This window comes from Seriola aureovittata, chromosome 23, assembly GCF_021018895.1.
Source record: "Seriola aureovittata isolate HTS-2021-v1 ecotype China chromosome 23, ASM2101889v1, whole genome shotgun sequence".
Taxonomy (NCBI): Eukaryota; Metazoa; Chordata; class Actinopteri; order Carangiformes; family Carangidae; genus Seriola; species Seriola aureovittata.
Genome location: NC_079386.1, coordinates 6,830,724 through 6,857,905, shown reverse-complemented (window position 1 = coordinate 6,857,905; position 27,182 = coordinate 6,830,724). Strand labels below are relative to the sequence as shown.

Below are 27,182 nucleotides of genomic sequence, written 5' to 3'. Positions count from 1 at the left end.
TTGGACAATAGGACTTTTTCATGGCAGACATTTTGGCAAGCCATAGCAAGAGGACAGGTGGAACTAACAGCATTAATAATGTCTGCACTGCATTTCAACATGTGGTGTATGCTGGTCATGGACATGCCTAACAGGGACACTTAATCAAACAGAGCCATTTTATTGTCATTAGCCCCATAAAAATGTCTATAATGAAGGTTTAATGAAAAAACAAAAAGCTCTTTGCAAATGAAGAAATTGCACAGAACTAACAGGAAAACCAACAATCCCAATAATAAAAGAGACACAATAGGTCAATTTTACATGTTTTTATTAAAGTTGCATAAAAGTGTAACAAAATTGGGCAAAAACAAGACCTGTTGTTGATATTGCTACATTTGTTTGTTGGTTTGATCTAATCATTGTCCAAAAAAACGCCACCACTCTTGCAATCCACATGGTTTAGCTCTTGTATTTAGCCTCAATGATAATAATCAGTATATATATTTTTTTGCAATTTTCCCCAACAGTAAAAAAACAGACTTCTCAATAACAGTCTAAGAAGGTATAATCCAAACCTGGATTTTAGAAATGAAAATCCATTCAAATTCAGATACTGATTGAGTTTGCATGGTACAAGCTGACCAATCAAAATGTCTCCAAAAAACTGCAGACAGCGCTTGATTGGAAATGCCACCCGCAAAGCAAAAGCAATCACACAAAAGTGTATCTGAATGGATTTTTGTTCAACTATATGTTAATCCAAGGCATGGCATCAAGAAGTGTCATGATCACAATAAAAACAGACCAGTATTCAATGTAAATGTAAAGAACATTGTTTTATCTAAACAAAATCACTGTATCAAGGCCTAAGTATTAAACACTCACTTCTAAAAACAAAAAACAACAGAATCTCATATTGTTTTTCAAAAAAAAGAGAGAAAAGGAGCGACAGAAGATCCGAGATTCTCCACATGCCGCAGTTCTGCTCAGTAACACGTTTTTAGCAGGTTGTGTTACCTTTTTAAAAATGAATGTCTCCCGTTTATTTGGTTTGTGTAACATAAATAATACCTAAGGCAACATCTGTTTTTTTAACAAAAAAAAAAGGAAACTGAAGAAAGGATAGAAAGGGAGGGTGGACAGAAGGATGAAAATGGATGGGAGGAGGAGGAGGAAGAGAGGGGATGCCAGGGAGAAATAACAGAGCAGCAAGATGAAAATGGGCCAGAGTGTGTGTATGTGTTCGAATGTGTGTGTGTTGGTGCAGAGAGAGAAAGAGACAGACAGTGGAGGTCTACTGCCACCGCAGGTGTCAGCAATTGGTCACAGGAATCACAGCAAATGTTACTGCTTCTCCTATTGGCCGATGTGTTTCGGTCTCTGATCTGATTGGCTCAGGATCAGAAACAGATGGCTTATTCTTGGAGATGATTGGCAGCTGCAGTAGGGATACACGGATCTTGTGACAGCTGAGGACCTGTCTCTCGCTCCCTTTCTCTCTCTGCACTTGGTGTGTGTGTATGTGCGTGTGTGTGTGTGTACACATCTGTGTAATAGGCAGCTGTGTTTGCTAATGTGTTTCCTCCGCCTCAAGGGTGGCTTGTGCGTGTGTGAGAGAGAGTGAGAAAGACAAAAGAAAAAAAGAGGGGTGAATGCATTTAGACAGCTTCAGTTTGAAACAGTGGCCTCCGTCCCTCCTACTCAGAAATCTCATTGGTGGCTCTACGGATGTGACAGGCAGAGGTCGGCACAAAGTCTCCACCTCAACATTGAGCTGAAAAGACATTTTCAGCGTTTCCATGAGCATGTGACCGCTCCAAACTGTTGTCCGACAAACACAAAACAATGTGGGGGACTAAATCATTTCGTAGAAAGAAGCGAGAGAGTGAAATAGAGACAGAGAGTGGGGGGATAAAAAAAAAAACAAACAAACAAGGCAGCTTTGTTCCAGGTCCCCCTGTCGGACTGTCAGCGTGTGTGTGTGTGTGTGCGTGTGTGTGCATATAACAAAATGCATCCAGAAAACAAAAACAAAAGAAAACAGGAACCAGTCCTATACTAAAAATCAAATTTGTCCTACAGAACAGCAGAATATACAGGCCAGAAAAACACTCCTATTATGAATGTTGCTGTACGTTATGTTGCAACATACACACGTAGCATTTAGCAACACACAGACGTTCATAAGTATGTGCAGACTGGACAGCAGTGGCTCCTAAACAGCCTCTCTTAGGACTGCACTACGCATTTGAGGAAAGAAAACATACCTTTTTTTCTGCAAGAATTTGAAATCTAGTCAAGCACACTCAACTTAAAACGACCTACTTCTACTCTACCCTCATAGGAAGATTTTTACTCTAAAATTGGTCAGAGCGTACGACCACCACAGCCAACCAGTGACTCTCTTTTAGCTTCAACCACTACTCCAAGGATCAAATTTGCCTCTTTGCTGTACTAAAGATACACCATACAATATTCTTTGTGGTCAGAGGTTCAGATTTTCCTCCCAAAATGACATAGTGCAGATTTTTCAACAGACACGCACAAAAAAAGACAGTCTTTAAATGCACCACTGTAGCAAATGCCTCTGATTGAGGGGGAAAATTAGCTGTACTGACCCCAAAAAGTTCATTAATTAAAAATCTAAAGTCAAGTGAATATCCCTAAGCCCTCAAACTGAACTAGGAAACAAACAGCATAAGAATAATGGTTGGTAGTTGGATCATATACAATTCTAAACCCCTTAGAAATAACAAAATAAGGAATCTCATTGGTAGAGACATAAGCAATGATTGGCTGCTTCCTCCCTCCGACCCTCCTCCTTCATCGTTCATCCTTCCTCTCTTTTCTTGGCTGTTGCCGACTCTTGCCTCTTGTTCCTCTTCCCACTCTCAGCTGCTCCGCTCCAAGTAATTATGGGATTCATCTCATCTCAGCTCCCCTCCTCTTCCTCCTCAGACAGATGGAGAGTGGAGCGAGGGATGGTGGGAGGGCAGGGGGAAGAAGAGCTGGATGAGGCAGAGGAGTAAAGCCAAATAAAGGGTGATGGAAGGGCAGGAGTAGAAAAAAAGAGGGAAGGAGAGTGCCTGGATAAAGACCAGTGAATCGCTTTATGGATTCTTTAGCTTTTGTTTCTCTGCTGATAATTTTTAGGAAGTCCAACAAACAATAGAGGAAGGTCAAAAAATGAAAAATAATAGCGATTTAAGGGACTGGATCCAGGCAATAAGAGAAGAGGAAGAGATGAAAAGACAAAAAAAGATAAAAACAGAGGCTCCTTAAAACAACAAGAGGAAACAGGGTTCAGTTAACATATTTCATGAAAAATCTTCAATGGAAGAAAACTGACGTTAAAATAAAAAAAGAACAGGGAGTGATAGGAAGACGAGAGGTGAGGGCTGAGGTGGAGGGGGGAGGACGTGGGGATGGAGGAGGAGGAGGAGGAGGGACGCCATCATTTCTTCTGAGGCGTGGAGAGTTTCTGCATCCCTCGGATCTTGTCGAGCAGCTCTGAGACGAAGTCCTACGGCAAGACAGGAGGGACAAAGCACATGAGGGGGATTCAAGAAAAAAAAGAATCCACAGAGCATTGATTTAGGGGTCAAGCGTCAAGATTTCTTACCTCAGTAGGTTTAAAACAGTCAACCAGTAAGTCCTATAAGACAAATAAAGACAGTATGAAATTATGCTTTGTTTTTGCACATGTATGTGTCCCTGCATGCTTGGTATGTAAGTATGTACGTGTGTCCTACCTTGACCCTGGCTGCCCGTTCAACATCACTTGGCATATCCAGCAGCTCATCCACATCTATCTCGAGCTCTGGGATGGCCTCCTCCTGTAACACAAATAATAAGAGGAGATGAGAATAGAGCACATTTTGGAAAAAGCTGGTTGGTCAACACGGATCCTGAATAACCCAAAGTGACAGCTCACTGTCAGAACCTCCTTCATGGACAGATGGAAAGAAATCCTCATCATCCCCTCTATTCTTAGTCCATGTGTTTATGTTATGTGGTCGTCTGCAAATAGATCAGCAGAACCAGCGTTTCTGTCTGTCTGCATGACGTGGTACATTGACTGATGAATGTCCATCTCTGCACACTAGAGGGCAGTGTCCTTCCATCACCCCACATGTTGTACATGACATGAGAAAAGAGAGGAGAGACAAAGAGAAACAGGAAAGTAGGAATCCTGACCTAGGATGAAAAAAAAGATGCTGTCTATTCAAATGCAATATTTATTTGGCTGATTACACTTTGCTAATGTGCGGTTTGTGAAAATACTTTGTACAAATGAAAGCAAACTCCAGTTCTTTTCATAACCCACCCGTACACACAGCACATGGCTTCACATGACTGTTAAAAATCCTTCAGGACATAACGGAAACAAAGCAGCGTAATTTAATGTAGTTACTCTGTGAGACTTACACTGTCATCTACGTGCGGTAAATATGAAGCTACAGCCAGCAGCCTCATCGAGTCGCCAGTTCACTTAGCTTAGCTTAAAGACAGGAAAAATGTGCAATGGCATTACAGTTTTGTTTTTGTGCAAACCTGCAGACCTGTCACTTAATCCGTTACGGAAGTTCTGGTAGGTGGATTTTGTTACCTTCAGGCGGAGCCAGGCTAACCGTTTCCTCCCATTTCCATTCTTTATGCTAAGCTAAGCTAACTGGCGACTCGATGAGGCTCCGTATTTAGCCTAGCCACATATGTGCCACATGTGAGAGTGGCACTCAGCATGAAAGCGTATTTCCTAAAATGATGAACTATGGATGTAACGCCAGGTAATATTTGTATATATTGTCCATAACATAAATTAGGAATATGTCTTGATTTATTAGTATAAAAACTACACTGTCACTAAATGTCTGGTATAGAAATTAGCTCAAACACTTTCAGATCTAATCCACAGATTGGGTAACGTTTATTTTTGTTCATGTAAACTGCTGACTGTCACACTGTTGGCTCAAGTGAAAACATGCTGTTGTTGATCTCAGAATTGTGAAATCTGCTCCGCTCCACAGTTACAGCAGTGACAGCCACCGTAAATGAAAATACACTTGTGCACTTTTAATATAAACCAAGCAATTATTGCCTGATGGTGATAAACTGACCCCTGATATAAAAAACTTATAGAACTGATTTATTATTATTTATTTATTATTTAAATTTTTTGCAAAAACTGTATTCACTGTGAGTTTGTCTTTGTGTCTTTCTTCCCCCGTCTCGCCACGACTCCTCTCTTTATCCAATCATTTCTTTTTCTGATTAATCTGTTGCTGTATGAAAAGCAGTTTAATAGTCTGCCCCGCTCTCTCTGTTTCTCAATCTGTCTCACTCACACACACTAGCTCAGTGTGTGCTATCAAAGTGGTTCACCACTGGCGTCAACAGCACACACACACACACACACACACAGACAGACAGACAGACAGACAGACAGACAGACAGACAGACACAGACAGACACAGACAGACAGACAGACAGACAGACAGACAGACACACACACACACACACACACACACCACACACACACACACACACACACATACAAACACTCATTTACCCCTCTTTTGCAGCTCAATTGCTACCCTATATTCATGTCATTCTCTAGGAATCTCGCTCTCACTCTCGTCCTCCCCCTCGGTTAGAGTTGCCCACACCAGCTGTCTCTGCACCTGCCCAACTGCCCCCTACCCGATCGCGCACACACACACACACACACACACACACACGCACACACACATAAAGTCATGTAGACTCACAAACACAGAGACAGACAGGCACAGCATGCTGTGTGTGCAGATTTGTGTGTCACACTAACCAAATGGTAGTTTTTGTGTGAAAACTCAACAACACACACATCCTCTCTGATATACACACATCTCACACACAGACACACACACACTCACATGGATTAAAGAATTATAAAATGATCATTAATAAGTCTGAGCTGGATGTTGAGTGTGTGTGTGTGTGTGTGTGTGTTCGTGTAAGTCTTTACGGAGAGGGTGGGGTATAAGGATTTAATTTGAAGCAGGACAGCCTGTGTGTGTGAGATAGAGACTGGAGGTGACAGACAGACTTACTGTCAGCAGAGTACCACACACACACACACACACACACACACACACACACACACACACACACACACACACACACACTCAAGTTGACATAAAGACATACTGTAAGCAGTAACACAAAAATTTGCAAAAAACACACACAACAGATGAGAGTGAGAGACACACACACACACACAATTGAAGCTGCAATAGACACAAAGGTGAACATACACTGAAACACACACTTGCTTACACTGCAGACAGCAGATATTGAAACTGTCTGATTTACACACATACAGGCTGCGAAAGTCTTACACAAAGACTGATCTGCACAACATGTGGGCTCTATGAGCAACTACATGAAGAAAGAAAGAAAGAAAGAAAGAAAGAAAGAACAAGGGGACAAAGGAATGAATATAATATAAATATCATTAGGGGAATATCTTCCCCTAATGATATAAAAGGTGATTTTACTTAAATGTCAAAAATGAGAGAAAAATAGGAATACCAGCCTGGCTCCATATTGTTTTTAATCTCTGGAACGTACTCGATGTAAATGTAATCTACTACCTGCTGTTCAATGTAGTGGAAAGCATAAGTGATACTCATTTAATTCAGCTTACTTGAAAATGACTTGAGAGACAGCATTTTAAATCTGCAGGGGGGGGAAGGGAACGCCAAAAGGAAGGAAGGTAAGACGCTAAGAAGCATATCGAGAAGAGGGAGCAGCTGAGAGAGCGGCCCGAGAGAGGCAGAGAGAGAGAGAGAGAGAGAGAAAGAGGTGCTGAAAAAGGCCGGAAGACAAGCTTCAGAGAGGAGACACAAAGAAAGCAGGGAGTCACGAGGGAGGATTTCCAAAACAATCCTGCAGACTGACTTACTGAACTAGTCTGGAGTCTGGAGGGGGTTTTACTGTTGGCTGCAGATGTGATCTGGACTAAAAGATGGCTACAAGGTATTGGCGCACACCGCAGGCTCGTAAACAAAGCAGTGCACTGTGGAACAATTGACAGTGATCTGGAAGGATCACAAAGAATTTGCTTAACTGGAAATCTTTCTGGTAATAATCCAAGACACATTTGCATCTGTGTTTAGGTGTGTGATACGTGATATTACAACAGACACAATGCAATTTAGCAAGGTGTTCAGCCATCACAAGCCTTCAGAGCAGCCTCAATCCTCCCGGTGGGATGGACCACACTTCTCCTGACACATATTCTCTCATTTGGTGTGTTGATGAGAGTGTGATGAGCGCTGTTAAATTTTTTTTTTTTTTTTTTTTAAACGCACTAAAATCTCCCACAGGTGCTCAACAAGGGCGAGATCTGGGGCCTGTATCATGAAGTGGGATTAGTGGGTTAGCCAGCTAACTTTGGGTTTAACTCCATTATTCCAGTATCACAAGGCTGGCCGTGTTTTAACCGTGGTAAATCACCATGGTAACCTAGAGCTTCACTGCTCCGCACAGTGGACAGAGGATCAGATCACGACCTGTCATCAGCCTGACTACCGACCAATCAAATCACTGCAAAAATGGAGTCTAAAGGATCCTGACATGGACCAAAGTACTGAGTTTACAATAAAGTGTTACAGAGACACATTTTTAATATGTTAATAGGATTTTAAACAGGTCTTCTAACACACTAACGGCTTAATGAGTGGTAATTATAACTCCATATTAACTGCATTGGATTCATGACAGTGTAGATGTTTTTAATGCTGCCCAGATTAATATATTGATATTAGCTGTTTGAGTCAACAAGATAATTGCAAATAAAAAACTATACCCACTCTCACCCTTTACTGGAAAAGAAACCACAGGCTGCTTATGAGCTTAGTAAATTATAATGCATCACTTCAGTCACAGGCCTTTTCAGGAAATCACTTTTTTTCTCCAGGCCCTTTTTGTTCGGGGTATATATTCTTTTTCTTCTCTGTTCTGGCAACAGAAATAGCCTCAGTTTAATTTGAACTGTTTTCATTCATAAGAATTCAACCATTAAATAAGCAAAATATAAGAATTAATGGATTATCAATGAATAATCCTTTTATTTTCCATCCTTACAAAAGAGTACAGTATTTCAAAAAGACTATTGAAAGAATATTGAATGAATATTATTCCTAATGTTTCAGCCTCTCATTCTATTTTAGATGAGTGGCTGTATTGTGTATTTCACCTCACTGTAAATCCCCTCAAGTGAACATGGTCATAACTGGATTATTAAACCTTGAGTTAACTGAACCAGTTGAGAAACAGCTTTATGATAGTGGTTATCCAGGAACACCAATGTTATGCTGAGTGAACCCGGCTGATCCAAAGAGAGCTGAACTCTTTGTGAAACAGACCAGGTAACCGCGACGCCATTTTCCCCACTCTGACCTATATGGAGGCACCTGCATCGGCCCTATTCCACCACCCCTTTATTCAGGTTTCTTCCTTTAATGTGTCACCTGTCTGTGGGTTACAAGGTACACTAACTACAGAGAAAAACATCAGTCTCATTCTCTCAACACGTACCACTCAGGCTGAACCAGCAGCATCACCTGACAAACAAACTGACACTGTAAACTGACAGATAAACTTCTTGTACCGTTACTCTTTAAATTTAACTGCACTCGTCCAGACAAGCTTGCAAATATGATTCACACACCACCACACTGTGAGAGAGCAACAGACAGACACACTGTCTGTCTGGAGGCTGCCTGCAGAACAGAGCAGAATGAGATGTGACAGTATGAGAGCGTATCTGTGTGTGTGTTGGTAATAGTACTATTCCTCTCACAGGGGGCTGTACAGCGGCTGCAGGCTTGGACAGATCAAATGCCAGATACAGCTCTCTCATAGCTGGAAAAACATAAGCTAAACACACACACACACACACACACACACACACACACACATTCACACAAGTAGGTCAGTGCCCTTCTATTACAACAAAACGGCCTATCATGGCTTCTGTAAATATCTCTAGAAAGGGAACTGATGAGACAGAGAGATGAAGAAGTAAAGTCAGGGTTTCTTGGAAGTTTGGTCAGAGACTTTACTTATTAAAAGACTTAATCGTGCGTCAGCAGTTTTTATTTTAGCCGGACTGGATTTTCGCAGTACCTTAACTAACCTCAGGTCTGAGGAACACTGTGACTGTGAGTTACAGACGTGTCTACAAAGAGAAGCGGAAATTCTCAGCAGTTACCAGTCAATCGCTAATAGGTTTATCAGTGTATATAGACACACGACTAATGAAATCACAATAAAGAGATGGACAGAAGCGTGGGAGTGGGAGGCTTCATGTTTAAGTAGGTCACAGAAGCCACCTGCAAGGATCACATTGCATGGACTCCAGTGATAACACACTACACAACTGATTCCTATGATAGGATCTGTGTAAACGTGAGTGTAAAAAAAAAAGAAAAAAAAGAAAGGGAGCCAGAGAGAGGCCGTGTAGAAGAAAGCATTTAAAATATAAAGAATTACCAAGAGGCTCTGGTTTACCAGAAGCTACACGATGGACGATAAATAGCCACTTTTGCTTTTCCTAGCGCCTCAGTAACAAAGTAGGATAAAAATAGTCGGGGCTTCAGGATGGCGGATTGCCCGTTCTGCTGCAAAGACAAAGACAATGTTTTGGCTGTGGGGTCTATAGGGAGAGACAGAGGAGAGGGAAGAAGGAAGCAGGAGACAAGAGGGAAGTGATGGCTGGAGCAGACAGGATGGAGGAAGGAGGAAGAAGTAGGAAAAGTGGGACACGTGGCGCCCAACAATGTCACCATTCACTCCAGTTTCCTTGTTCTGTGTGTGTGTTTGTTTTGACTCGTCTAGCAAAGTGATACTTTCTGCATCCATCAGAAGAGAACCAGACTGAGGTTGACATGTTACATGGAGTAAACTTTACGCTGCTAAACCATCACTATGTGACTCCTGTGTTGAGGTCAGTCCAGGCAGGAAGGTGTTTTTTCTGAGTGTTTATACTGTGTGTGTGTGTGTGTGTGTGTGTGTGTGTGTGTGCGCATGTGTGCTCCATTAAAACTATTACCCCCAGCTGGTTGACTTAAAGTGACACAGGTTCAAAATATGTACTGGTGATATTGACAAGTTACAGACACAGACACACAACTGTGTGCAGGAAGTGTGAACCCAGACATCACTGAGATTGTTTGACTGCGAGTGTGTGTTGTGTGAACTCACAGCTGAGAGAACATAGTGTCCACACACCAGTTTTACTGCTCTGTATCACCACTAAAAGGAAGAAGGTGCTGGTATCATAGTGTCAATTAGTTAGGATCAATTGGTCAAACACTAACAGTACAATGTTTAAATCCCAAACAGCAGATTTTCTGCCTCTTTGAACTCAACAAAAGGATGTTGGACATTTTTAATGGAGAAAACCGCAACGTGCTTTAATCACTTTTGTCTAATGGTCCAAATCTAAAGACCTGAGCAATAAATCATTCAGCATTTTGTCAATACTCAGCTCTGCTACTGACAGGAGTAATTGTGAAAAAGGATTATTGGTGCAGGCAGACAGAGAGAGGGGAGGGGAGGCGTGCTGAGCGACAGATCAAGGTGAGGGTGAAAGGAAAAAAGACAGCTGGCTCGAGGCCAGTGAAAAGACATGGTTGAAAGAACAGAACATCTTGATGAAATATTTGGATGTCACCCTGGTCTAACAACTTCCAGGTTATAAATAAAATAGATGAACAAAAGAGAAGAGATAGAATCAGAACAGCTGAAAATCAGTTTGATAATTGTTTCTAATCAGTCATACACTTACATGACAAGTATGGTTAGTTTAACCCGCGAAAAAACATTTACCTGCAGTGCTAGTTCAGGATAGTGGTGGGTGTTAAGGATGAAGTGTGCTTTTAAAAAGATTCACACAACTACAGCGTGTTTGAATATGGATGCAGAAAGCTCACAAAGACCCGCAGATGAGCTGATAGGCACGCCTTCAAACTCCCCCGTCATTGGCATGTGCAGGCCTGTGTATCAAATAAACACTGATTGATTGAGCAAAGAAGGATCGAGCTGAGCCAACACCAAACACGTGACTTGAACACAGAAACTCAAGATTAAAGTATTTAGTGATTTATTTGTTGGACTTCCTTCCAAGAACTCAAAGAGTTGAGGTTACGCTGGCAGATGATGTGCACATATCTGCAGGCGACCCCTGGGCACGGTTACGGACATGTCGATATGGAAACATTTTTGCCGTATGAGATGAAATGAAAGTCCCAAAAAAGTTACGAGACCCTTTCCCTTTTAAAACAACAAAAATATTCTGAGCTGAAAGCTGAAGAGTTTCCTGAAAACCCATCTTGAAGAGGTAATTCATGACAACCTTGTGACTGACCTGGTAATTTATTCTACTGTCATCTGATGAACGCAGAGAGATGGACATGCACACACAGGATGAGTCCAGCATGGAAATAGTGGAAAAATACTGGGCTTGAACCTGCTTCCTGTCATGCTCCCCCTATCTTTATGTCTCCTTTGATGCCCCTCCTCTCTGGCTGGCATTGCCACTGCACTGATCTTGTATAAATCACTCTCAGTGCGTCTGTAATGGGGCAATTCATAGCGATTGGGCCACCCTGCTGGGGGCACGATACCACTTATGACACAATATAAGAGTGAGTGAGTCACAGAGGGGTCAACAAGGGTGTAGGGATTAGGGATGCATTGTGTCAGTCATCGCCTGCTGCTTTCCATCCCCCTTATACCTCCCACTGTCTCACGCACACACACATGCAGACGGTTGCTCATCAGGAATCTGCTGGTCTTATAACAACAAGCGCATTACTCTTGCCAGCTTCCTTTTTTTTCTTTTTGTTTTTAAACACCAGTTCTGGGTTCACAAAAACTTTCTGAAATGTATAACCCCAGAAAACGCAGCTTTAAGAAAAGGGTCTCTTCTTGCACTGAAGGGGTTAAAGCAGCAGCCATCCAGCTACTTCCTGTCTGAGCACGTGACCTTGGGAGATAACGGGGGAGGGGAGGTTGAAGGTATCTGGGGGAAGTGTGTGTGTGTGTATGTGGGAGTTAACAGAAACACTTTGAGAGGACAGAGTTGACAGAGGGACATTAGCGTGTGTGTGTGTGCGTACATGTGTGTGCAATTAATCTAAGTGGTGACTGGCCCTAATGAATATGTGGCCTCACACACACACATAGACCACAACAATCCATAATCAATACAATACAATGTACTTAATCCAGTCTGGAGTATGCAGACATTAACATTTTGTGTGTGCGTGTGTGTGTGTGTGTGTTTGGTTGATCTTCATCTCTATTGCACGTCTAATCAGTTGGATGTACTTCCTCCCAGGAAGAATATGATGTCCTGTTTTGAATCATATGAAAAACAGAGAGAGAGAAAGAGAAAGAGAGAGAGAGCACTGTCACATTTTCTTTACTCTCTCTCTCTCTGTCATTTTCAGAGATTATCTCTTTGTGTTCTTCCCACTGATGCAGGAGCATGTTACAAGAAGAAAGTTTCTTTGTTAAAAAAAAAAAAAAAATCTACTTGTTAATGCATCTCTACGTGTTCCTCCAGGAAGGAAGGACACACGTAGCTTCTTAATGGTATTGTTCTATTAAAAAACCCTCTTAAAACAACACGTACCCCTCACTTAGTCCATGCTACTAGAGCCTCCATCTGTTTTGACTCTGCAGCCCTGTCAGCCGTCCTGCTATCTCACTACAGATAAAATGCAAAGGGCTCTGTCATGTAAAGTAAAAAGAAACAGAGCCTCCAGAGTCTGCTGGTAGTGGTGTGGGCATACTGTTGTGTGGGTTGCTTCAAACTTATTGCAGCAGGAAGCCAAACCAAACAGGCTCCAAGTACACAGAATGTATTTTCATATGATGCCAGGAAAGATTCATCACTATAATTAGCATGCAGGCACAGTACTTTTGGTAGTCCTTACACTGTAATTAGGTGACAATGGCATATATACTGTATAGCATGAGTAGAGCTGAAAAGAGCCATAGTAATATACATTAAAGTGATAACTTCAAGTAGACACGCCTTGACCTGGTGGCCTTTTCTCCAAGAACAAGGCTACGTCAAAATCTAGTATATATCTGGACCGCCGGCTATTTGCATTGAGCCTTGTGTCGTCCTAGTGTCGTCCTAGTGTCGCGTCACAATAAAGCTGGTCCTATTTTACATGTTTTCCTGTTTCTGTTGTAAGACAATGGAATGAAAGTAGTGACTGAAACTCAGCCCATTAAGACTAAGACTAAGTCACTTCCAAGCTGCTGCTCTGCTGCTAAAATCCTGATTTTATAATCGTGACATCGTCTGATAAAATCAATCAACACATGAGTTAAAGACAAAGTCTGAGCTGTGATTTCAGCTATATTCACTTGTAAAATGATCACTCAGAGAGGAAGTTAGAAGCTCATCCAGCTGCTGTGCCGTCAGCACGGGGAGGTGTGTCTGCGGAGGGAAAGTCCGACGTAGCGCTCCTCGGGAAATACTGGTGAGTTGCTAAGGTTTGACCCAAAAGTCACTAGATCTGATGCTTTTTTGAAAAAGTCCGGAAAAACGGCGAATCTAGCAACAAAAGCGCTACGTTAGCAACACTGTTTACATCAAATTATTTTGAAAGAGCAATGACCTGTGGGTAAACACTCATTGGCCTACCAATGGACATTTGTGTTCATAGGGCTGACCCCACTCTTGTGGTCGTACCAAAAATGATCTGTGGAGTGAAATTAAGCAACAACATCCTCCGTGTCATTATTATAGTGAAGCAACATATCAGACGTCTGAAGACAAATCAGTAGATATTTAACAATCATCACGATTCAAGGCAGATCCTAACATGAATGTGGTTTCCTGTCAAAACTCATAGTTTACGTAATGCTCACTTGCTCTCAAACTCCACCCAGAGCGCACACGCATACATATACACACACACACACACACACACACACACACTTAAAAATCTATTTGCAGTTAAAATGTAGACTGTCACCCAACCTTGACCCCCCAAAAAACTGCCCACAGTCATAGCTGCTCGCTCTACGGTTGAATGATTCACACATCAGCTTGTTTGGGCTGACTGAACGGTTCAGTGGTTTCTGCGTGTTGACTGGACATGTCTGTGCTGCAGCCTCTCTGGGGAGTCACTCTGCTGGTCCCTCCGGGTCACGACCAGCCCCGGGAAAACTTGTACTGGCAACGGTGCGATGCTGCCAGGGCTGGAGCTCTGCCGCTGTATCACACTCACTAACTAGTACATGACGGCAACAGTTTGTTACCGCTGCTGCCCAGTTTCCCTCGCTCTCTTTCAGCAGCTGCTTCATTCAACTGTCAAGAAACCTTCACAGCAAAGATCTGAGACATATTAATAGATATCAATGCCTATTTGCTTTGTGTGTACCCCCCCCCCCCCCATTTACTGCACCATACTTTACATTTTCCAGCCACAACCACAGTGATTTATTGAGAATTGATAGAAGAACTAAATGTTTAAGGCTGGAATAGCCACCACAACCAGGCAGCCAAAAAGAAGAGCATCACCTCCAAAAACTCAAACCTTGTCAAAGACATCCCAGTACCACCAGTTTGACTGACAGGTGATCTGAGCAGAGTGCAGAAATCACACAGCAACAAGTGGTTAGTAGAAACGCCCACAGATCTTAAGGCGCATTTGAGTAAAGTCTTATGATGTTTTAAAATGAAAACTAATTTGCAGCTAGTTAGAGGTAAACACAATAAATATAAAAAACCATGTTTGTCAGACACACAACTGGAAATTCAGGAGCAACAGAAAGTGTATAAATCACCTTTGGTTACTTTAACCTTTACTTTCAATTTCCATGCTGCTTTTTATGATCTGCATAAAAAGTACTTGGCCAGCTTCTATGCGTCTCTCTCTCCCTCTCTCTCACACACACACACACACACACACACACACACACACACACACACACACACACACACACACACACACACACACACACACACACACATACACATACACAGAATATCCATCTCTCTCTCTCTCTCTCTTCAGCCCACTCTAATTACAAAATCCCTCATCTGAAAGATGTGATCCCGACAGCATCTCAAGTGCCCACTTTCACCCTCCACCTCCACTCTCCGTCTCTTCTTGAGTCTGTCATTTCTGCAGCAGAAAACAGAGGGCAGATCTGAGGAGGAGATCAGACCGCTCCACAAATTCATACATGGACTGATATCGATGGGTGTGCACGTATGTGTGTGTGTGTGTGTGTGTGAGGGCTGTCTGTATGCAAGTGTCTTGGGTATATTGGAAAAAGTAGCCTGGAGTGTTTTAAGAAATTGATTTTTCCTTTCTCGCCTTCAATCAATTACTACTTATCATGGGATCAAACAAGCAATATTACAAAGCACAGAATCACATACATACAGAGAGGAGAGTGAGGAAGACCACACATAAACACACACACACATATTCTCTATGGACCAGAGGAGTCATTACCACTACAAGGGATTACGTGCAGATTAAAATAAGAATGCATACAAACAAGGATTACAGCAGATTATCATTATGTCACTCTTGGCAACAACTATTAACACAACCAAAGGCCTCCACATTCATTTGTTCATTTGCCATGTCATTCAGCGAATGACTTATTCTTTTGTTGTGGCAGTTTCGGGCATGAGTGGAGCTTGGCAACCCTGCAGGGTCACACAGCTGAACATTTCAACATTTTTTCCATCAGTTTTCATCCGTGTTTATTTCTGCAGCCTTTTAATTCATTCTGAGATAAAATCTGAGTGGATTCAAAGGGGATTAGAGATTATTATAATTCTTTCATGCTGATCAATGATCAACACAACCTCTGACTTCTTGAACACTGGCAACACATTAGGTAATCTAATAGGTTAATGCTTTGGTTTGTTTCCAAATTCAGTCAATCAGCTCCAGGATAAACTAGAATTACCGCCTTGCAGTTGTATGCCCTCAGTTTATATCCATGTCTGTCCAGACTCATGTAATACATGCAGTGAACACTTTGAAGGAATTTAACACATGGATATTAAGAGTGTTTCTTATAACGTATGCTTGAGTTGTGACCAAAAAAATGAGTTTTTGTGAGGTCACAGTGACCTTGACCTTTGACCTTAAACCACCAAAATCTAATCAGTTCAGTAGATTTAGAGTTAGAGTACGAGTGAATGTTTGTGCCAACTTTTAAGAGATTCCTGAGTTATCGTGTTCAAGAGAAAGGGATGGATGCACAACCTTAAATCATATCGTCTCTGACCACGACTGTCGCCTGAAGATTAAATATGAAACTTAAGGAATGAATCAGCAACCGAGGAAAATGAATGCTGCAGCCGTCGCTTTCACTGTCCAGTGAATGACCTATTTTACTCGTTAAATCTTTATTTAGCTCAGGTGATGGTTTTGCTTACTGGGTAAAATAGATTCTGTCTGTCCCAACAGGATAATCCTCTTTTTTTTTCTTGCCTGGCTACTCTTTTCCTCTCCTCTACGGTTTTTACAGAAGCAGGATCAAACAGTTGTGAGAGCATTTTCATGGCACTTTCAGACCAATGATAAGTAGATTAAAGTGAACATGAAAGACACATCCCCTGTAGGCTGGAGAGGTGGCTGGACAGGAAGTTTTTATGGACATTTTGATCCATTTTTCTGTCTTTAAATACTTCACCATTATTACAGCAGTTTAAAGTGACCACAGCTGCTGCTCTTTCTTCTCTCAAGTCATTACGTGTGTTACTAATAACTTAACATTTGTTGATGTGTTCAATTAATACTCTTAATTCCAACATCCTGACAATGTGTGTGTGTGAGACTGACTCCCTTCCTGATGAATCATTAACTTGTAATCATTTCTGTCACTCAGACACATTGCCCAAATATGGTCAGTTGTTCCTTCCTACTCACGCAAATCTGCGATAAGTTAAAATAAATCACTAAGATAATGTCATTTGAATATTTGTACATTAACGTGAGACAGAAGTAACTGGTGACATTACTCCTCTGTCATCTTTATTGCCAGTCTATTTGTCTATCTGCCTGCCAGCTGTCCGTCCATCTGTCTGTCCACACGTCTTTCATCCATCCATTTCTTCACACGGGGCGTTTTGACCACAGCAGTTTTCATAACAGCACAAGAATCCCGTCATATGACGTCCAGTGCGTTGCGATACCATGAAAGCTTAAGTTGGGTTTCACACTGCGGTGACATCATGGAAGATATATGAAGCCAACATGGCACCGGCGCTCCGACCTGGCAACCGCTTGATAGGTGACCGTCTGCCTGCCTGAGAGGGACACGAGGTCAGGGAGTCACGGGCAGTGCAGTCTGTTCCTGTAAACCCACCTGACTGGACTTCTATTACTACCTGCTGAAAGCTGCAACTACCTGATATTAAAAATCACATCCTGCGCTTGACATCATCCATCGACATCTCTCCATATCCTGTATTAACAGGGAAGTCATTGTACACTGCTCCTGTACAGTGTGTTATTAAAGGACGATGAACACATTATACACACAACACCATCAGAGACGGGGAATAAAGCCACAAACTGACATATGCCTCCCTGCAATTAACAAACAGCTCAAGTGGCGTCTGCTCTTAATGCACCTCCTGGGACTAAAATACACTCCTGAGTGGATCTGTGTTACCTCACTCAACCTGCAAGCAGTTGGCATTACTTACACACAGACTTCATGGTGATAATGACTCCATACCAAAGATTTATGCCAGCTGCTGCCAACGGTCGTCTCAACTGTTAAATATTGGGACAGTTTGTTTCAATATTTTAATATGGTTTCGTCATGGAGGCCAATAAACGAGCATCATCAAAACCTCATATTCATCTCATTTAAAAGCGCTTTTATAGCAACAACACCCTGGAGCCATATATAGTAATAACACTGGCCTGTGTACCAAACTACATCCCTATTATACCCATGCTTACTTTAAAAAGCCTCCTAAGTGGGGGCTAGAGCTCTGAGAAAACAGAAGCACATGTGCAGTTTTAAAATGCATTAATTATGAAATAAAACTGTATAAAACATCGTAGATCATTCAAAATAATTATCAGAGAAGCAAAGGGGGGCTTTAATACATCACAGTCATTATGTTTGTAGAAGAAGAAATATAGAGTATTAACAGCCTCAGCCTGTTCATTGTACACACAATATAATAATTTGTTCTGCAGGACGGTATGAATGGATAACACGCTTTCATCTCTGTAAACGCTCTCGTTGCATTTAAACAAGTTACTGCCTGCTGTTCGATTTGCTGAAAGTTTCGCAAGCAAACTGCAGTCATGCCCCGCTTGACTCGCCATCTCCAAGGAAAAATTGTTTTGTTAAACCCTTTATTATTTAAACCCTTCACTTGGCTGACGACCTCATGTGTGTGACAGAAGATGGAATGACAAACTCGTCGAGCTCGGTTCAGTACTGAAACACAATGCTCAAGGGTTTACACGGTGGAAAGGTGTGAGGCAATCAGTTTGTACTGTACAGACTATGCTGGCTGACACATGACAGAGCATGATTGATGATGATTGATTATGATTGATTACGAGAGATAAAGACATTGAGAGGAAGAATAACATGCAAAAAAAACACACACTATCTATTAGGATTGCCCATCAACTAAATGTCGACTGTAGCACTTGGCATGTTGGAGAACGTTAACACTGACATTTAAGCAAATCATTTTGTTGAAAGGATTCCGATACTTTGCACTGTAGAAAATGACCCATAAGGGATAATTATGGATTTTAGATGATATCCTGCTGTTCTCATTCGTTTCAAATATAAATTAGCCAAATGATCTATTCTCCACAGATGTGGTGCATTACAATCCTTTATCTCTTATCCTCAACATTAACCAAACCTTAAATCAAACTCTAAACTCTATTCTACGCAAAAACACACAAGAGCAGTTTTCATGTGCAGATCTACTTGGTGAAGCCAACACGGACACGTGAGTGTGTGTTTGTGTGAACCAGCAGGTGTGTGCAGGGTGCTGGGGTGCTTTTGAGGGAAAGTGTTTTTTTTTAATATTGTTCATTTTTTTCTACGTACTGTATGTGTATGTGTCTCATTCTCTCTTTCTCACAAACTTCCTGTGAAAACATCCATAAACATTCCTCTGAATGACTCACATCCCCCCCTCCCCCTCTCTCTGCATCCCTCTCTTTCTTAATCCATGCCTTCTCTCGCTTGGCGTTCTTCACTTCCTTCCGATCTTGCTAACACACTGAGCAGAAAACACATGCTTGGTCTCCCTCACTCACAATAATCTTGTCTGCCTTTCTCCTCCCTAACTTGGTTGATTCATTGGCTCACCGTCTTAAAAACACTCACATGGTCAGTCAGTAGGTCAGACTACAGTACACGCTGACTCACCCTCAATCAAACAGGAAAAGAACTGTGTGTTCATCTAGAACCACATGTAAGCTATTAACACGATGTGTGTGTGTCCATGTCTGTGTGTGTGTGTGTGTGGGGGGGGTGTTTACAAAGACACACTGGGGTCTTTCACTCGCGCTGTGTAACAACCACTCTTTGTAGTCACCCTCTTATGCATCCTGAGTGAAACAGGGTAATACTGATTGGTATTCAGACCTTTAAGTATAAGGTTTAAGCAAATGTTGCACAGTCTACTTGTGTGTTTTTCTGTGTGTCCTATCTCAGCATGAAGGAGGAGTGAAGGAGGCCAACTTAATCCATCAGCGGCAAAGCTATGAAATTACAGCTGTTCCCACAGTTAGGCTTCCCCTAACCCACTTCTCTCCGAGGACTCGCACAGACACACAACACCAGGATGCCTCACTTCTTTAACCGTGCGTTGTTGACGACAACAACAGACTCAAAGTGAAAATGAGGCAACACAATTAAGTAATAAGCAAAGTTCCTCATAGCGACTACCGTAAATACGGCCAGAAGAGCGTGTACTATCCAGTACAATATGTTTGTGCAGTATGTGCTAAATAATGAACAGGGCATTTAAATTCCTATATAATCCTACATGGATTTGGTGGAGATTTATTTTTAGTACAGATGAACATTTGTTACTTTTTCCTACATTTTGTGATGTTAACATGTTTTAATGGTAGTAAATGAGTTTTTAATGTTGAATTTGCACACTCTCTGTGTTTTAACTAAATGCTTAGTGATTGTGATTGTTATTTAACTGTTACTTAACTGTATGTATGTGTTGCACTTCAGCTAGTATTATTTCCCGTTTCACTGTGGACTTTCTATTTGTCTTTGCCTTTGTTTACTTCAGGTGTCTCCTCTCTATAGCGAATGTGATGTTAAGTTACCTTAAGCACACATAAAGTGATATTTGATATTTTTAGATTTTGGAGCTAATGTTTTATTTATTTTTATTCATGAATTTGTTAATTAGAGGAGATGTTTATGTTCACTACGCAACACAACACTGTACACTTGCATACTGTATTTTTATAGACCTAATCACCATTTGCTCAGATGTTGGGACACTGTGGAAAATTCCAAACACCACCATAAAAATCCAACAGCTGATTAATGACAACATAAAGACGAAATTGCAAAATGGAGTGATATAATTTGATATGATCTTTGGTATTTAACTGACACTTACAAACACAGTGACAAAGGAGTTAGCAGATCAACAATCACATTTCATTTTCGTGGTGAAAAACTGCTCCTCTTTGACTAACCTGAAGCCAAACACTGTTAAAGAGGATATATGCTATACATGTGGCGAATCCCAGAGTGATGACTTGTTTATGGTGTGACTATATAGGCGGGATTGAAAAACTCAGAATAAACTGTCTTCTTGGTGATAGAAACAAATTTTCTGTTTTACAACACCTTCAGCTCAAACTGTCAGAAGTCACTGAACTGTTTTCAGTAACTGATCAAGAGCTGAAAAGGGAACCTTTGTGCCTGTCATTGTATTTTCTTGGTGTATATAGCAGGGGACACATGTTACAAAAACACTTTCTCCTCTCTGACATCCCTGCCTACTCCTACTACATTTTCCCTCTTCTCTTGCCATCCCCTCGAGTTTTTTTTCCTTCCCTTCCTCCGTTCATTGCATTCCTGCTCACCAATCCTGCCTCTGTTCTCACTCCTATCCCCATCTGTGTGTGTGTGTGTGTGTGTGTGTGTGTGTGTGTGTGTGTGTGTGTGTGTGTGTGTGTATGTTTGTGTGTGTGTGTCTGTGTGGCCACGTAGGACCCTGGAGTTTGGGGATTGGTCCGCCCACTCGCTCCACTGTTAACTATGTAGCTACTGGTTAGCTCCAGTGTACTACGAGCGGAAAACACAGCAAACCAGGAGAAAATAAATCTCTTTACTGACAAATAAACTTTTAACAGCCCAGTTACCATGGGAATGGTACCATGACTGGAGTGAAATTTAATCATTTTACTAGAAGCGGAGTTGTGGACTTGATAAGTGAAACCCCCATTTTGCTTTTCCCTAGAGCGAGCTCAAATGCACTTAGCACCTTATATACAAAGCCAGTAATAGAGTGGGGGCTCTATAACAACAGAGAAAGTGTGTACAACTTAAACAAACATCCATCCTTAAAGAAACACCCCCACTCCCTTTTGGTATGTGCCACATAACACTCCCAAATCCTTACATTTGCTGCCGCTTTAGTGTTTGTACTTTTAAACTAACTCAGTTTATAGTTGGGTTTAAAACCTAAACTGTGAGATGGATGAGAATTGTGGGATTTGGAGGCTCTATTGAAACAGATGTATCAGATTAAAGTGTTTCTTCATCAACAGTCACCACCAGTCTTGTTCCAAATGTATTCATTTGAATTTGTTTTAAAGTGGATGTCATCTAACAAAAATGGATATTGTTACAATACAATCGATCTGTCAGCATTGAGGTAAGTTTGTTTTAGCTTGCAATACTACCAGTGCCAGAAGCTAAATAATTCAACCTTTTTTCCATTACTTTTAGCTAATTAGTTCAACTGTTTATTCATTACTTTTAGCTAGCCTATATCTATTTCAACCATTCATCTATCGCTTGTAGCTGACTGTTTCCACTTAGTTTTCAACATCGGGTATTTACGTTACACTTGAGTAAGTAGAATGTTAAATATATATCCATCTCTTAAGTGAATTTTTTTTTTTTTTTTAATTTTCAACCTACTCCAAATTTTATTTAAAAAAAAAGTACCTACAAACAAGTGCAGAAGTAGCCCCTGGGGTATTATTAGCACTGTTTGGGCACGTAACAAAACCAGGAGGTGTTTCTATAACAAAGCAAATGGCATTTTAACATCAGTCTCTGCTAATATAATAACTGAATGGCTCTGATTATAATCCAGAGTAAAATACAGGGGCTTTTTGGATATGATGCAATTTCACTGAGCTTTCTTTGGCGAAATGGACCCGAGCCCTTTTTTTCCACTGCATGGTTAACCAACATAAACATTTGACAATCCTTGTTGCCATGGAATCATATGAAGGTTCGGCTCCTCACTATTAACCATAGCAACTCTGACTGATAGGCCGACTAAGTGGCTGGATGAATATCTGACAAGCTGCCTGGCAGCAACGACCGGCTGACTTCTTGTAGCGTGTTTAAAGGGATTATATGAATGAGAAAATAGCTCATTATGAAGTCCCCGTTGAACAAACTCCATGCGGTTTTATTAATAGCTGAAATATGCATCCATGAAAGGAGAGAGAGAAAAAGAGAGACTGATATATAGGAAATAATGTGACAAATGAAAATATGAATTATGATGAGTCAGAACAAAATGAGACACATGGAAATAAAAAGGCAAGAAAGAAAAAGGCAAAGATCAAGCGAGGAAGGTGAAAGAAAAAAAGGAGTAAAACCCAAGCCACGTGCTCCTCGTCTTTGTCAGTGAACAGGGTTATCCCAGTTCCCGCTCTGCTCCCTGACCGGCTAAAGCTGCCTCTCCAGTTACACTGTTTAGCAGCACGTGCTCCACATTTCGCTGTCTAAATGAGCCCAATGTGTCTCCATCAGTGAACCGACTGTAAATTAATCTCTTTGTTGTCTAACAGCCGAGGCAGGGACGGGGTCCGGACAATGAAAAGGAGGAACGACTGTGGAAGAACGTCATCTTTAGAGACGAGTGAGGAATGTGCGTCCGAAACTGTGAAATAAAATCATTAATTTCTCATTTACACATGTACAACCTGGAATACCTGTGATCTGACCACAATGACTCTCCGGTCTCACTATAAAGAAACAACAGATACCGTCACCATGCGCCCATTTCTTCTTGGACTCTTTGTGACCCTGTTAAAGCAGACTCACAATACACCATCAGTGCATTAAAGCATGCATGACTGAAAGACTGAGTGGATAAGTGACTGAAGGCAAGATGGGGGAATGAATGAATGAATCTACATTTAGAAAGAGAAATACCTGTCCTTGAAATTTCAGATTGTCTCCTATTGATCGCTGGGATCGATAAGATTATAAATAAGATCTAAAAAGACACGTATTTCCAAACCACTTTGATTGTCTTCTGTTGAATTATAAAAAACTCATACTCGAGCACAGGACTGCAAAGTTTTTCCCCTGAACGCATTTAGTCATACTTTTTTTGGACTCCACACAGCGTTGATGCATAGCATATTAATCCATTATTGGCAGACAATCAAAGCAGACTGATTTTAAAATCCTCTGCAGGCCGTTTAATCACCTCTGCTGGCATCTGAGTCTCTGTTGTATCCCTGCTACTTTATTATCAGCATCTCACGGGATATCCCACCAACTGCCATAAAAACCTCAATGAAATTAGCATAGAAAGTTAGGAGAGACAAATGTGGGAGAGACTATGATCTAGTTTTCTTACACCACATGATAAGAGAGGTATCAGTTTTTAGCCTCACACTCTTTGTGAACTGTGGATTGGAATAATATCTGGTTACACTTCAGTCACAGTCTGTCAGTGGATTGGATTTTAAACTTTCAGGTGTAAACGTGGAGACAAGCAGACCCCTGAAGACTCTCACACAGTAAATTTGCATTACTTTTTTACGCTGTAGCTACAAAAAAACAAAACAAACTTTATTCAAGTAAAACCCTGTTGTGAGTATGTGTGATTGTGCTTCCAGCGACCAGCCTCCTTCGCGCCCCGTCTTTTCTCTCCATTAGCCTACTAGGAATTCTCCAAACCTGTTAAGTCGTTGTATTCCTCACGCTAGGAATAGAATGTGGGTCAATGCCAGCTCAGTAGACTCCACATGAGCTTACCTACTACTGACGGCAGCAGCTACACCACAGCTGCCGCCAGGTTACATTATAACTGCACGGCCCCCCATGTGTCACCATGACCAGGGGTTTGATGTGTGATGGTGCAGAGGGACTCTAAAGTTAGCTACACCACACCTGGTGGTAATGCACAGTCATCGCTGCAGCCAGGGGGTTCAGGCCTGACAAGATGTATAACTGGACCCCCTACCCAGATGCATCAGTCTCACCTCATTTGTCTCCTGTGTGCCCCCCACCACCCCTGCCCGATGACAGTGACTCACTCACCCTCACTCAGCTTTTTCTTTATTTAAAAGTTTGCAAGTAAGAGAGAGAGGAAAGCTGGGAGGGGGCAAGCAACAAGGGTCCCATAAACCAAAGACACAAACAGACACAAGTCTCTTGATTTTCTTTAAATTTCTACATTACATTATTACTATTTTATTAATAAAAAAAGTGATTCTGCTATTTTTCTAACCAAAACAGCTCTCAAACAGCAGCTAAGCAAAGTCTTTTACAACTAAAGTATGACATAAGTGTTAATTTCCAGTCAGCCATTAATATTGGATTAGATTCATTCACAGGTGTGCTTTAAAACAGCTTCAGCCAATCAGAGCACAGAGCTTAGGCTGTCCATTTCATGATTAGGCTATAAAGCTGCATATGCTACATTTAGCCTACCTGTGGGTGGAGGACTGAAGTTTAACCACAAGGCTTTAATCTAACTGATGTAAATGTCTGACATTATTTCATCACTTCATCACTTAGTATTCACGTTGTTTCCTAATTTTCTGCGCTCACTAGCTGATCTACTTGCATATGGCCCGAATACTATAGGCTATAGAAGAAGCGAAGCTAGGCCAAAAGCACCGACAAAGGGCCCATTAATGTTTCTTTGTCAAGTTTGATTTAGGACTAGACACAAAGACGAGCCCCAGAGCTGATAAACTGACTTATTAGACTATACTGTAGAGCCCTATTACTTAGCACAGCCGCCTAATCAATACGTTCGATCGGTTTCGAGGCCGGTTATTGTTAGGATCTTTACCTCACAGTCGTAGAGGTCCGTTAGCTGGTCGATAATCCACTCCTCCAGGTTCAGTCTCTTCCTCAGCTCCTTACGGTCGTATTTGACGGTAACGCGTCCCTGCTTCCGAACGGGTGTCTCCGGCTCCTCCGTGGTGCCGGCCGGCGTCTGGAAATATACCCGGGGTTGAGGGCTCGTCTCCGGGCTTGTTACAGCAGCCATGGTCGCTCGGATTGTTGGGGGGGAAAAAAACCCCGGAGGTGTGGAAGTGTGAAAGGGGCGACGGAAAGGAGGCGACAAGAGGTCTGTGGATGTGCGGCTGCTCGCTTTTCCGCACTGAAAAATCCCGACTGATAAATGTGTGACTTGAAATCCCCCGAAAAGAAACAACGTTGGACCTGATGCTTTTGTTGTCCAAAATCGCTCAAAGCGACATTGGCAGTGATCGGCTGCTTCCACAACACAAAAGGGAACGACGGGTACGGCGAAACGTAAAGTGTAACCGGCTTATTGTGCTATTTACAGCATGCAAAACTCTGCTTATATAAAAAGCGAAGACAGCAGCAGTAGCGGTGGAGCCGGCCTCAACTCTTCATTCAGTACAAAGAGAAATCACACGTCTCTCTCTCTCTTTCTCTCTGTCCCCACGAGAGGTGCGTGCGTGCTCTCTGACTGGGCTTGAGCGCATCCGACGTAGAGCGACTGAAAAAAAGAAAAAACACAGTTGATTTTCCCCCCACTTTAAAAACCAGTTGACCGACTGTTATCCGTTTTCTTTTCACATTTCATTTCCCCTAGTCTCTCAGCTTTCAGATGTGACCCCCCCCCCCCGTTCACCGTTCTCATTTAACAACGGTTCAACACTCTTTCAGACCATGCTCTACTATATAAATAACAAAGACAGACATTTGATTTAGTCTTTGTGCTCCTTCCCCACTTTAAATTCAGTATCCACACTGACTTATTCAGACTTAGTCAATGGCTTAACCTCTGACAAACTTTCTGACTTACTGATAGCCTATTATTTGTCATTGCAGTATTAACCCACCAGAGGCAAACCATTACAAAGTGAAGACCCATTAGGCCGCAGTGCATTGTGCCGCACTTTGTCCTTGCACAGTATTTAAACAAATATCCAGTTTGCCCAGGGGCCTAACTGCTTGAAACGCTATTTGAATGCTCATTTGACTAGTTCCCAAAAGTCTCCACAGGAATGTATGAAATATTTACAGGCAGAATTTCACACCTACATTTCACGCTTTATGAAAAGACTATTTTATACAAGCCTACATTTTGCAAGATAGAAAAAACAATTATTGTTCAGTATGAAGTATGCATAGTATGCATCCCATATTTGTAAAATTTAATTAAACTCTTAAGATAAGCCTATAGAATGTAACCTATAAGTGGAAAGCAGCTGGAGCAGCTGGATTTTCTAGTATGGGATTGGTTTGGGAATTTAACATTTATGCTAGCCTACATCCTCCAGGCTTTGGCATGGATGAAACCACTGAAGGTGTTGCATTAACAGGAAACCTGTCACATTTTTTCACAGTGTGTCTATTGTGCTGTAACAGCAGGGAACCACACACCCCGGCCAGGCTGGTTAATAACAAGAGTTTTAATAATAATAGGAGAGTGAAGTGAAGGGGGAGGTTAAGACAGGGAGAGCGAATTCATAATGTCTCTCCCTCCTTTGGGGTGTTCACGGGGGTGTTGACATCTGTCAACATGCACATATTGGTGTGTGTGCGTGTGTGTGTGTGTGCGTATCATACTGGCCCAAGAAACCACTTCATGGATAACCGTGGCAACAAGACGTAAAAACCTGAATTATTCAGTGGGCATGTCTGAAACTTACAGTTGA

General features: G+C 41.7%; 1 protein-coding gene across 1 annotated transcript; it reads right to left on the bottom strand.

Moving 5' to 3' along the window:
• Nucleotides 1–293: 293 nt before the first annotated feature.
• On the bottom strand, nucleotides 294–26,003 carry ppp1r14bb (protein phosphatase 1, regulatory (inhibitor) subunit 14Bb). Its single transcript, XM_056369358.1, has 4 exons — nucleotides 25,337–26,003; nucleotides 3,735–3,818; nucleotides 3,605–3,637; nucleotides 294–3,505 (listed from the first exon to the last, which is right to left on the bottom strand). Exons 1-4 carry the CDS (start codon nucleotides 25,535–25,537, stop codon nucleotides 3,437–3,439), a joined length of 387 nt encoding a protein of 128 aa, XP_056225333.1. The 5' UTR covers nucleotides 25,538–26,003; the 3' UTR covers nucleotides 294–3,436.
• Nucleotides 26,004–27,182: the final 1,179 nt, after the last annotated feature.

Excerpts from the sequence above, each read along its gene's own strand:
- ppp1r14bb (XM_056369358.1), bottom strand. The coding sequence starts at position 25,537 with ATGGCTGCTGTAACAAGCCCGGAGACGAGCCCTCAACCCCGGGTATAT. Across the intron at positions 3,819-25,336 it reads CGGACCTCTACGACTGTGAG|GAGGAGGCCATCCCAGAGCT; the intron begins GTAAAGATCCTA and ends TTTGTGTTACAG. Across the intron at positions 3,506-3,604 it reads ACTGTTTTAAACCTACTGAG|GACTTCGTCTCAGAGCTGCT; the intron begins GTAAGAAATCTT and ends GTCTTGCCGTAG.